Source organism: Bos indicus x Bos taurus, chromosome 7, assembly GCF_003369695.1.
Source record: "Bos indicus x Bos taurus breed Angus x Brahman F1 hybrid chromosome 7, Bos_hybrid_MaternalHap_v2.0, whole genome shotgun sequence".
NCBI lineage: Eukaryota > Metazoa > Chordata > Mammalia > Artiodactyla > Bovidae > Bos > Bos indicus x Bos taurus.
Window position 1 is genome coordinate 72,842,536 of NC_040082.1, and position 13,896 is coordinate 72,856,431.

The window sequence follows — 13,896 nt, forward strand, 5'->3', positions numbered from 1 at the left end:
ATGCTTTTAAATCACAAAACAATAGAAAAGGCTCTAAAATTTAAGAAAGTCAGTCAACAATGTTTGTAGTTATGATGCTTTTATTTATTTATTTTTTTGGAAAAAATATAGCATTTAATGATCAACAGATACAAGACATGCACAGGAATAAATACAAGTAACAAAAAACCAAATGAATTTTTTTTTTAATTATTTCTTAAAATATAAATTTATTTTAATTGGGGGCTAATTACTTTACAATATTGTATTGGTTTTGCCATACATCAACATGAATCCACCATGGGTGTACACGTGTTCCCCATCCTGAACCCCCCTCCCACCTCCCTCCCCGTACCATCCCTTTGGGTCAACCCAGAGCACCAGCCCCGAGCATCCTGTATCATGCATCAAACCTGGACTGGCTATTTGTTTCATATATGATATTATACATGTTTCAATGCCATTCTCCCAAATCATCCCACCTTCTCCCTCTCCCATGTTATGATGCTTTTAAAATTACCTTTGCTGGTATTTTTTATTTGCTTCAGTTCAATTCAACATATAGAGTGTCTACTCTATTTCAAAGATACTATTAAAAATACTATAGGAAAAATTAGGTAATCAAAATGCCTTATATTTATAATGCTTTGGAGTTTCCAAAACAGTTTGAATATGCATTTTCTTATTTAGTATTGCCAATAACTCAGGAAAAAAGCAGATAATTCAGATAGATTTATTTCCACTTCCTATGAGGAAACTGAGATCTTGAAAGATTGTGACTTAATTATTAGGGCCACCTAGGTAGTGAGTAGTGGCTTAAGTATGAACTAAAGCATAAGCTTTAAGTTCAGTGATCTTAATTGCCCCATCCCACCTCTATGCAGTGACTAAGTATACATTCATTTGTGCAAAGACCTGACCATAGTGGGACCATATTTTAATTTATTCACTTAATATTTATCTTTGTCGTTTATCTTAAGTGCTTAAAGGACAGGTATACGATTAGTTAAATGAGATCAAAACAGTGTCTTATAGGTTCATATGAATACCTACAGGATGTTTTTCAATTAAGACTGTGTATCAAAATGCTTGGATATATGAGAGTAGTTGTGTCGTGTTTTTTCCTGTTATGTTGGAGAATCTATTGCCTGTAGATTCTGTTGAAAATAATTGTTGTTCAGTCTGCTAGGTTGTATCTGAGTCTGTGTTTACCCCGTGGACTGTTGAAAATAGTAGTGAGCTGGTGTTAGAGACTGTTTTACTATAGTTAGTATTAAAAATCAGTACATTACGGATCCTTGCTTCATGTGTACCATTAAATTGATTTTTTTACTTATGGTATTATGGATTATGTCTCTGCAGTATCTTTGCTCTTTTTACCCATAACCTCTTAAAGGTTCAGTGCCAGGAAGAACAGAACTGTATCTTTATTTTCTCATCACATCCTCTCTCGAATAGATAATACTTTCATTGCTCTCTTTCCAATTTGGCTTTGAGTCATTGCTGTGATTCTAGCTGTTGAACAGTCTTTCAAGTTAGCAATTAGTATTCCAGTTAAGTAAAAATTGTTTTGAGTCTGCCATTCTTACCAGTGTAGCTGAGGTAGTTTCAGTAAATCAATGACTAGAGTCGAGTTGTCAGAGGTATATGACAATTGCATGTCACAAAACTACCCTAAGTATTGATACTTTGGATTTACTGGAAATAAGATTTAAAACTTTATACTTACAGTTTTGATGTTGGAAAAATCAGTAATATGTCATGTTCAATAAAGCTGCATTTATGTTGCTTAATATTTTGAAACTTAAACTGCTTTAGTCTCTTTGCTGTCTTTGCCTTCCTGATTAAATTTTGCTGTTGTGTTAATTAATAAATTCAAAGGAAGTATTCTAATTAGTTTCTGTCATAACTGGGAACCATAGTAGGTTAGAATACTTTGGAAAGCATGATAACACCTGCTCACTAGTAAGTAGATATCAATTCTTTTTCTGGCTCTCTTCCCGTCTCACTAACTGTGTCTAAATGTGTGAACCTCTTACCATCTGGGCACTTCAGTTTCCCACTAAATTAAAAAAAAAAAAGTTTTACCTTGTTCTACTTATTGCAAAGAGTTTTGAAAGATAATGGGAGGTCATTTAGAGTAGTTATCACATATATATGCTATAACTATTTTTAAACACCATTGGCTTTAAAATACACTGTTTTAAAATAGTAATTTACTGTTTAAAAACCATTGACTCCTTTAGTGTATTTCATTGCCTAGTCTCAGAACTTTTATTTTTAGAACAGAATGTATTTAAAGACCAGTTTTAGGCTTGAATTTGACAGGCATGGCATGAGGCCAATCTAACGAGCCCAAAGGGAGAATGTGCAGAGTGTGCAGGTTGAAGGAGCCCAGGAACTGACTTTCCGCAAAGTCCAGGCTATCCATGTTCATTCCTGCTGACTGGAGATTTGCTTTAAGTTGAGTGTTTTCTTCCTTCTGTACCATCTGATTCCAATCTACACTTGTCTTTTGTAGCTTGAGACGGTTGGATGGCAGCTTAACCTTCAGATGGCTCACTCTGCTGAAGCAAAACTAAAATCTCCTCAAGCTGTGTTACAGCTCGGAGTGAGCAATGAAGATTCGAAGGTGAGAAAGAGTATCCCATTGAAATGATGTATTTTGTTTCCTACGTCTTGTACTTTATTGTTGGCAGGGTCTTTGCTCTCTGGATTGAAAATTAAAAAATAATTTAATTAAAAGTAGACAAGGATTAACAAAATGACAGATCTTTATTTGTGCAAGTTTTGATGTCAGATTTACACTTCACTTTTTTTATTTGAGAAACCAGATTTGCTTACAAGGTGGCGTTCTTGTAAGAACATGTTATAACATATTCTTTTGAATTCTGCAATGGGAAAAAATTGGTGGTAGTCATAATAAAATTACAATTTTAATGTTTTAGGTATTTGTGAATATTTCTGGTTTTGTGTTTTAACCTGCATACATATGGCAGAGGGAGTACTGTTGTCCAGCCAATGCCTGGAATATGAAGGTGACCTGAATTGTGTTTGTGTATGTATAGTATGTTTGTGGCTATGTTTAAATCTCAGCTCTTACAAAATAGAGTTTTGGATTAGTTTTATACTGCATGGTGATTTCTTCCTTAGTATTAATTTCAGAAAACTTCAACATGTTATCAGAGGTTAAAGAGTTGCTATGGAATAGTTTTTATTGTTACAGCATTTAAAGAAATGTATATTTCACATGTCAACCAGAGCTATTTTTTACATACATATATTTTTTACTATAATTGAGTATCCTTAATAGCGAGAAGAGGGAGTGACCTTTTTTCCTCAAATAAATGAAAATGTTCATTTTAAGACAAGTGAAATAGAGGTGAGAATGAGTTAGGAAGATCTGAAGAAGAGATTATTATGACTGTATGTGATCGGATAATAATGAAAGAAATATTATTTATTGAAATAATGGGCATTGAAGGGTGTGTATATTATTATTTATTTGTTAGCACTTTCACTATTTATTGGGTTGCCCAGAAAGTTCGTTTGGATTTTCCCAGATGAACTTTTTGGCCAACCCACTATTATGGATTGTATGTTTCTGTCTTTCGTAAGAACTGGCATAAGTGCCTATCTCTGGTTACATGTCAACAGAATTTTGAGGCATTTGAGTTGGATCTTAAGACACACAAGCACATACATACATAAAATTTGTTAATTTATTACAATGTTTCCAAAGAGTCATTTCATTTCACACATTTTCACCAGAAAATAACATAAACGTAACAATTAAGTGTTGAATTGACTGGTATGTTAAATATGCTCTGCAATTTAGTAGCTGTCTAACCTTGGGCAAGTTACCTAATCCTTATGAATTTTAGTTTCTTCATCTGTAAAATAGGAATAGTATTTTCTGCCTCACAGAGCTCTAAGGAAGATCAAATACTCATTGTTTGTGAAGTAAGTACATTATGTTCTATAAATGCTGGCCGCTGCCATCTTCATCATCATCACCACTAAAAGTTTTTTTGGGCTAATGAATAAATAAATCTCTTTGTTTTAAACCAAAGCTGTTACCAACTTTATTTCTTAAGGAAATTAACCTTTCCTCTTTTCTTTCAACCTTTCTCCCTTTTATTTCTTGATCATGTTTTTCATATGTGTGCTTAGTGGGCACAGGGAGGTAAAGGATGGCCTGGGAAGTCCTTTATTTTTTTTTTCCCCCTGTGAACTAAGGAAAACATTCCTTTAGGTTTAGGGTACTAATCTGGAGCTCACTGGTACGGACTGGGACTGCTCCATGAGGGAAAACATGCACCTATACATTCACACACACATGTATGTGTTCTCCAATGTACCTTCACTTTATTTCTCATGACTCTTGTATGTGAAATCTGAGTAGCTATGTGGAATTTATAGGTTGGAAGGGTACTGTCTTTGACCCCTCTATTGGGTATCTTTTAAACATCATCACTTTGGCAGGGATGGACTTTGGGATGCTTGACTTTGGATTGCTTGAGTCCTCCCAGCTTCTTTATTATGTCTTCAAAATGTGTCTGTGTCAGTTACATTTTTAGGCAGTAGGCATGAACGAGTAATGCTTCAAGTAAGAGAGTCAAGTTTTTAATTCATATTATTCAGGAAATTTCTACATATGTGAGATCCCAACTCATTTGAGACATAGGCTTGAGTACATTTGTATTTTTCTGTTTGTTGCTGTTTTAAAATTTTGAACAGACATTTGATTACCCTTAGGCTAAGTTGTAGGGAGAAGGCAATGGCACCCCACTCCAGTACTGTTGCCCGGAAAATCCCATGGATGGAGGAGCGTGGTAGGCTGCAGTCCATGGGGTCCCTAAGAGTCGGACACGACTGAGCGACTTCACTTTCACTTTCCACTTACATGCATTGGAGAAGGAAATGGCAACCCACTCCAGTGTTCTTGCCTGGAGAATCCCATGGACAGAGAAGCCTGGTAGGCTGCAGTCCATGGGGTCGCACAGAGTCGGACACGACTGAAGTGACCTAGCAGCAGCAGGCTAAGTTGTAAAGAACCCTCCTGCCAGTGCAGGAGACCTAAGAGATGCTGGTTTGATCCCTGGGTCTGGAAGATCCCCTGGAGGAGGGCATGGCAACCCACTCCAGTATTCCTACCTGGAGAATCCCATGGAGCCTGGTGGGCTACAGTCCATAGGGTCACAAAGAGTCGAACACGACTGAAGCGACTTGGCACTCATACACATGCATGACTTGTACAGCTAGAGAACGATTTTCATTAACAGGCGCCTGGGAAGAGAGCTGCAGCACACAAATATACAAGTTATTTTCTTTTTGTATGCAGATTTAAGTGAACCTCTTTGTCTGTATTGCCTTTCTCTCCTGTGGCATTTTTATGGATTTGGCCCCTATTCTTTATACCTTGTAAACAGTAGACATGTAATGGAAGGTACGGTTATGATCAACCTAGATGGAAACATGCCCTCTCCACGTGATGTGTGCCCCATCTCTAAAGGGACAGTGAGCTACCACACCACTGTGCCCTCCATGAACTGATGCTGGGAGGCTTTGCTTTTTCTCCATGTTTTTATGATCTCTCATTCTGTTCTTTTTTCTCTTCTGAAATGAGAATTCGGAAATTCTAGACAGGTTAGAATATTAGGTTAAAGGAACTACGAGTATGGAATGTGTTTTAAATACCAGATTGGTTAAAGGAAGGGAGAACTTTTATTAAAAGGAATATTGAAAGTTATCATTGGTTAGTGTATGATGCAGAGTATCATGAAGAACAAAGTTGTCGTGCTTAAGAAATTGTCATTTTTTTTTTTAAAAACAGGAAACAGGTAAAATTCTTTCATATGTATGCTTTATAGTGTAGTTATTTTGAAAGTACACATTATTAAAATAATTCTGAGAGGATTAGAATCAGTGCAAATTATAAGAGAATATTTTGGTAGTATTTACTTTTAAGCTGCTAAACTGAAAACTTACTGTAATTCAGTGTAAAGTATGGTTTCTAAGAATCTCTCTCTTCTTCCCTTCCAACATACACATGAAAAGGGTAGCTTGCAGTGAAGTTTTAATTGCTATCACTTTAGATAACATTGTTGTACTGACCTCCTTTCTCTTAGAACATTTCTGTCTCAAGGCTTTCCTGTTTTGCTACTAATTTTATCATGGAAACTGGATGATCCTAGCTTTTCTTATAGTATGTTGATAGATATTCTAGTCATTTTCAGTTAATTTTCACAGTGTTTGTCTATTGCATTTAGCAAAGTAAGATTATTTTCCTGTTCCACACATAGCTCAGAACAAGTTTTCTGAGTTTTTTGGCTTTTTTTTTGGTTTATTTCATTAGGGGGCAGTAGAGCTCTTTGCTTACCTAATCTCTGGCACTCAAAATGTTATTTGAAATAACATTCAAAGTAATTTGTGAAGTCAGTAGTTGTGGGAAATGCTAAGTGTTTACATTTCTAATCTGTATATAACAATAGAGTTCTCTTGTTTCCATCAACAAAATTAGTGCCTGTTAATCAGATATGTACAGAACAAATAAATGAAATCATTATGATTTCAATGTTTGCTAATTTATATGTGATCATTTCCCAAAATGAAATTTATTAAAAAGCCTTCCACACTGTTGATTTTTTGGTTACCTTCTGTCACTTGTATTAATTTCTTTATGAGAGAAGAGAATACAATATTCCCAAAGATAGTTGAATGGCTGTATTAGAGTATAACTAATTCCAGACTAGTCATAGACAGTTGAAATTTCTTTGTTTATAGAGAATAGCAATTTATACGTAACAGATCTGGTAATTTTGAATGGCATCAGCACTTTAACTTTGAATATCCTAAAAACACTAAAATATTTGAATTTTATTGTTAATCTTTCATTTTCCTCAGTAAATTTGCTGTTGAGAACAATCATATTTTGTTAATACAGCAATTCTAAATTCTTTCTGTACATCTTTTAAGAAAGAATCCTTGTGTTTCATTCTTTTTTTCTTCTTTATTTTGAAACAGCTGAGATAAAATCATATTGACAAGAAAGCTTTCTAGACTTTTATCTAACTGTTCAGTTGGATTGTGCTCACATTGTAGAAGGTTAATTATGATCTCCAGTGAACTTAGGACTTTTAATACTAATTTTAAAAATTAGAGGTCTTCATTCTTATTTGCAAAATGTATGACAAATTCTATTTAGATTGAGAAAAGGGGGAAAAGCCTTTTTTTAGTGCTTATTCTATGTAGATGTGGGCTTGCCTCTTTTAATATTTAAAACATGTCTTCCACGAATAAATTCTTATTATTATCTGTATTTTATAGATAGATGGAGAAATGGAGACGTGTATAATTAATTTATTTTCCTAGATTATTCCTAACTAATAAATAAGGCTTCCCTAGTAGCTCAGTCGGTAAAGTATACACCTACTGCAGGAGACCTGGGTTAAATCCCTGGGTCAGGAAGATCCCCTGGAGAAGGAAATGGCAACTTACTTCAGTATCCTTGCTTGGGAAATGTCATGGACAGAGGAGCCTGGCAGGCTCTAGTCCACGGGATCACAAAGAGTGGGACATGACAGAGCGACTAACACACAATAAACAAAGTTGGGATTGGAAGCCAGGCAGTTTTATTTCTGAGTCTTATGCTATACTTATTGCTAGGATACTGTATCATTTTGCTTATTTAATAATTTAACACTTATCCTGTAATATGTATATATGTTTCAGGGTGTTGAGGGCTTTTCTAAAATGCAGTGATTGTTTTATTATTGTTGTTCTTCATGAAGCTATAGTTATGTGGATTCTAAATTTCCTTTGCATTTTCTTTTTATTTGATTAAGTTGAAACAATCTTACACTTAAGTCAATGAAAGACACTAATACGTTCCTTTGTATAGTAAGTAAGGTTGTATGTTTTGATCTTATCCCAGTCAGTAGAGGCTGTAGGTATTGACAGACCTTACTGTAAGGGCTGTGTGACATCATTGATGTTGATGTGTTATGAGCAAAGAAATAGGGTATATCATTAAAAACACATCCTTAGCTGTGTATATATCAGGTTTTTCAGTAAGAGAAAAGCATATGTGGTTCAAATCATGAGCTCTTTGTATTAGAAGTTTATTTTGATTTCCTTAAGGACTGTGTTCATAGTGACTGATTTTGAAGGACCTTCAAATTTTTCTGAGCTGCTTTGATGAGCAGGTCTAAATTTTACAAATGCTGTATTTTTATTAATATATGTATAGTGAATATGTTTCAACATATTCTCTTGATAATTTAAGTTCATTTTTTCTCTGTTACAGTAGATGTACATATGTTTATAACGGACATTTTGGAAAATATAGGGAAAAAGCCAGTTAAAATCATGTATAATTCTAGAACCCACTTCACTTTTCACCCATAGGCTTGTTATTTTTGCTGTATGACCTTCCAGTTGCTTTTTCTTATACCTTTGTTATGAGTGATTTTTTAAAAAAATAGTGATGCTTTCTTTTGGTTTGGGAAAAAGAATTGAAGTTTTGTTATTACTATTCAATACTAGATGTGGTATGAGAAGATAATCACTTTCATCAGTCAGAATTTTTTCCCTTTTTACACAGTATACTATCTTACGATCTGAAAAGTTACTCTGTAAAGTCTTGGGTATTTTACTCACTGATTTTGACCAGAAATTTATAAAATGAGCTTTGTCTAATGAGCAGGTTTGTATCAAGATACTAACTTTTATTTGTGTCATTTGGGATGGTTTTTTTTATTCAGGGTTCATAAAAATTTTGAGATCGGTCGGTGGTTTTACTTTTGACATGAAATGATTGATGAATATTGCTTATCTTTTTAAAAGATTTTTTGGGGTCTTTTTTAATTACCTAAGTTGTAATTGTTTATTGTGAAAATTTTAGAGATATAGAAAGAAAAACTCAGATTTACCACGACTATGCAGACATCTTTTATTTCAGTTTTTGTTCAATAGATACTTTCTTTTGCAAGTCTTCTTTGATTTTCTATTCTGCTTTTTTCACTTAACTCTGTAACAGATCTTTTCCATATTCAAATGAATGAATGAATGAATGAATGAATAAAGCATCTTTGGAATTTATGGTTATTCTTCAGAAGTATAATTGCTGGGTGAAGGGTCTAAATAAAAAAAAAAAAAAAAGATCTGACTATAATTAGATAATAGGCTTTTCATAATCATTTTAGGAGCATTTTAGGTTGCCTTTGAGAGATTTAAAATTTTCTAGAGAAAGGTATAACATTACTATCTCAAAAAGAAGTTCTTTGATAACTAGTTAATTATTATACTTTGGATAATTTTAGGAGACCAGTGAAAGCCCAGGTATTTTTATAATATTATAGAGCCCTCTCATTTATAATTTCTTTATTCCAATAGTATACACATTAAACAAGCTTTTGTTATATGTGTTCTATATTATTAAATAACATGTGAAAGCAATCTTATGAAATATTCTAGCAGCTTAGAGAAAATAAAACAGCCCCTGTTTGGTAGACAATTGAACATGTACTTTGGAAAAAAAAAAAAAGCTTGATTCTTTGAAATCATATTTACTTATTTAAATATTTCTAAGACTTTGTAGCTCTAGTTTTCTGATTCCTAATTTTGTTTTCTATCCTTTTTCATTGTGATGAATTTCTCAGTGATAGTATCCTTTAAGGTGTCATGTTTTCTAAATGAGAGCAATACAGAGATGTCTTTCCTCAATTTAGTGTTTTTTTTTTTTGGCTTATTTTTAAGTTTCCTGATAATGTGACTTTCTAAAAGATCTTAAGTATTCAAGTATATTGAAGTATTCACATTATATGTGTACAACTCCTTGATATCACAAAATGAACCCCTTTGTATGTGTGTGAAGAGTGTGTATGTGTAACCCTTTATCTGTATTTTAGGCTGCCTCATGGAAAGTCCATATTTATCCATAATAAGACTTTCTAAGCTAGCAAAAATATTGTTTTAGACACTATATATCTTTGAGTGAAAACAAAGTATTAGTACAAAGAGTATGGTGATAGTTAGATAAAAATGTCTTGTAGGAGTAAATCCTTTTAAAAAAAGAATACCCCATTCATGCATTTCATAATTTTAAAAAAATCATCTTTTTACTGAAATTCTTTTCAAAAATTTTGTGAAATTCCAAAGTAGGGAAACAAATAGTATTACCCTCACTTGCCTTTCCTAACTTCTGAACCTCTTTATTTTTTGAAATCCAGTGGCAATTGATAATTGTAGAATTCCTCAAATATAGTATGTTTGAGTACCTTTAAATTTTCTTTAAAATATTTTTATGGGTTAGAAATAATACTAATGTAAATGAGTGGCTTAAGTATTTTGAAATAAAAGTGTTAACAATGAATTAGACATCTAAACAAATAAAATGCTGGTAAGTTCAGTAAGTTAAATAAGCAAACTTCTAAAATATCTCAAATTCAATTCAAGAAACACTGTTAAACACATTTATTATTCATGGGATGGGCCTAGTGGTAAAGAATCTGCCTGCCAATACAGGAGAAAGCAGGAGACATGGGTTCAATTCCTGGGTTGGAAAGATCCCTGGAGGAGGAAATGGTAACCTGCTCCAGTATTCTTGCCTGGGAAATCCCATGGACAGAGGAGCCTGGTGTCCTGGAGCCCATAGTGTCGCAAAGAGCTGGACACGACTGAGCACCTGAACACGTACACACGCATGTGGGATACTAGGCAAGGTATTTTTGATATAGACAGATTTTACTTTCCATCGTGGGGCTTACGGTCTAAAAGGGAGTGCATATTCTAAGCCTGTAAGTGTAAGTTTAGTGACTGTTACAAAGAGGAAATACTGAAACTGTGGAAACTGACAGCAAGGAGTTGGAGACTGCAACAGAAAGGGGAATTTGAGGTGGAGGAAGAACACATGAAAAAAGAGAGCCTTATCTTTTGGGCTTGTTGAGTATGAGATAGCTGAGAGATGCAGGTAGAGATTTTTGCATGGCAGTTGGTGAGGTAGGGGGCGGGTGATACATCAGAAATTGAACCTTGGAAATCATTGAGGTTTTGATTATAATTTCAGTTATGAGATGGAAGAGCTTAGTTGCTTAGGGAAGGAGTATAGAACCTTATGAATTCCCAAATTTAAAAGGCAAATAGAGCTGGAGGAACTTTTCACAGTGATTGGGAAAGGAGCGGCCAGCAACTGAAGGGAGAGAGCAGTTCTTGGAGGGTGAATTACTTTACATGCTGTAATAGGTAAAAGAGAGAATGAAAGTTACTAATTTAACCCTCACAGCTGGGAATTAGGTACTAATATTTTTTCCTAGTTTGTAGATTGAGAACCTAGTCTCAGTGGTTAAATATCTTTCCCTAGATTGGAGACCCAGGTTCAGTCCCTGAGTTGGGAAGATCCCCTGGTGAAGGGAATGGCTACCCACTCCAATATCCTTCCCTGAAGAATTCCATGGAGCATGGCAGGCTACAGTCCATAGGGTCACAAAGAGTCGGACATGACTGAGCAACTGACTCTTTCACTTTCAGATTGGATTTTAAAAAGTGATGTAGGCAAGATTTGAACTTAGGTTCATCTGCCACAATAGCCTGAACTTACAGTCACTACATAGCAGTTAAAAAAAAATGAATTTAGCACCATAGGGGTCACTGGTGATCACCGTGTGGGGCAGGAGAAGGAGGTGTTTCAAGATGGAGGGCGATATTGAATACTATTCAGAGGTCAGAAAAGAAGAGCAGACATCTACATGACTGTTGGATTTGGTTAGATGGACTTCGCTGATAACCTTGACAATTGTAATCTCAGTAACAATTGAGAGGGAAAAGAATCCTGATTGGAATAAATTGAGGAAAGAAAATGAGGTAAGAAAGTGAAAGCAAAATAGAATAGTCAGTGTAGAGGAATGTGGATTCAGTGGCAGAAGATATTAGAGAAGGTTTGTATGCCAGTGCCACATCTATTGGGGGAAAAATTGATGCTCCTGGACAGAGAAGGGTATGAGTTCCTTAAGAAAGTGAGAAGAGAACCAGAGCACAAATGGAATGGTTGGACTGTGATGAGAGTAGGAACATACTATTTGTTGTAACAGAAAAAACAAAGAGAATGGACCAGGTAGGTCGTTTTGGTGGTAGGAGAGAAAGCTGTAACTGATTGCTTCTGTTTTCTGAATGTAGTTATTTGTTGGGGGAGTGGATAGGTCTTGGAGTTTTGAGAACAGAGGAAAAGGTATGAAGTAGTTATTTTGGATATTGGGAAAATGAACAACCTAGTTATTTTAGACTGTTTCACTGTTACCTACCAGTGCTCATTGCCCATTTGAGCTTGTGACCACAAATTTGAAATGAGAACTGTTGGAAGGGTATACATTTTCCTTCATCCATTTTTAGTTGCTCTAGTGCAGATGTGAAGTAGGTAGATACTTAGGTTTAATCAGGGTTTCATCTTTGCCAAGTATATCAGATGAAGAGAGAAAGGGACAAAGGACTGACTTTGCATACAAGGGAGTGATTTTGGTGATGGACCATAGATTCTAAATCGGGTCAGTTGGAAAGTGAGGATTTGGTGTATGTTGGGGGTGACATGATGGCGAGTGAGAAATTGCCTGATGATAGAACTGGAACCCTTGCCGCACCCTCGTTAGAGTCATTTGGGGTACAGAGGACCCTCAGACGCCTTAGTTCCAGGATCACGCAGGAATTTTTTGTTTGAATCTTTAGACCTCTGAATAGTATTCAACACCGCCCTCAATCTTGAAACACCTCCTTCTCCTGCCCCACACGGTGATCACCAGTGACCCCCATTACGCTAAATTCATTAACATTAACTCAGCATCATCAGTTCTATGTTTTAATTCTAGAGCTGAATGGTGTTTTTGAGGATCTGAAGATAGTTGTTCAGTTAGTGCACAGAAAATAGCCAATTTCAGTCACCATATCATTTAATGGAGAATGGTATCCATAGGCAGTGGGAACATAACTAGGGCCATAGATGGAATAGGGTTGGTAGAGCAATTATTGTGTCACTTATCTCACTTCCTGCTACTAGCAAATACAGAGAGAATTAATATAATCTAATTTTTTACAAACCTTGATAATCTTCTTGTTTCAGGAAGGTTTGATCCCCATGTCTAATTAATGAGGTAACATATCATACACAGTTTTTAAAACATCATATTAAGCTTTTAAAAATTCTTTTGTTGGTGTTCTCTGGAGTTTACGTAAACTTTACGTATATTCTGTAACTGTGCTGTTAAAACTTCGGTGAAACTCTGTACGTTTGTTGTTGTTATTGTTGTGATTAGTTAACCAAAACATATAGCTGACAGATTACATATAATGGCTGAAGATGAAATGTAATAACAAGTAAATGTGTAGACAGAAATTCTTACTTATTAATTTCATCTTTAAAGGGCAATTTACCCAAACTTATTTTAGGGAATTTTAGTTTTATCTCTTTTTTTTTATTCCTTTGTATTTTGCTGGATTTACTTGAGTAATTTACATTGTAGAAAAATCAGAAAATGTAAGAAAATAAAATTCGTCTATAATTCTATCTAAAGATAATAATTTTGAATAACATACTTAATTGGCATATAGCTTTCCAAATCTATCAATTATAAAGTATTTCCCACCCCCTCATGGAATATTACATTATAAATATCTTTTTCAATAGATGAAGTTTTAAATGGCTGTGGAATATTCTATTTTTTGGTAAATATGGTTTATTTTGTCTAGTAATTCTTTAGCAGTATATTTGCTTTAAAGCCATGTTTAAGCCAGTTGACAGATACTAATATATTGGCTGAAGTGAGGGAGGTAGATCATGGAAATGCTATCCATGTATTAGAGACCATTTTGATAGCTGCTACAGTATTTACTTTTTATTGCAGGATAAACTGTTTTTTCTAATAATCATGT

The 13,896-nt window shown here is 34.7% G+C and overlaps 1 protein-coding gene across 2 annotated transcripts in view; it reads left to right on the plus strand.

Moving 5' to 3' along the window:
* The window catches only part of COMMD10 (COMM domain containing 10), a 185,194-nt gene that overhangs the window by 26,874 nt on the left and 144,424 nt on the right, over nucleotides 1-13,896 (plus strand). For both annotated transcript variants that reach the window (XM_027546934.1, XM_027546935.1), the window contains exon 5: nucleotides 2,501-2,611. In XM_027546934.1, the coding sequence (XP_027402735.1) occupies nucleotides 2,501-2,611 (111 nt within the window). The remainder of the gene's footprint in view (nucleotides 1-2,500; nucleotides 2,612-13,896) is intronic.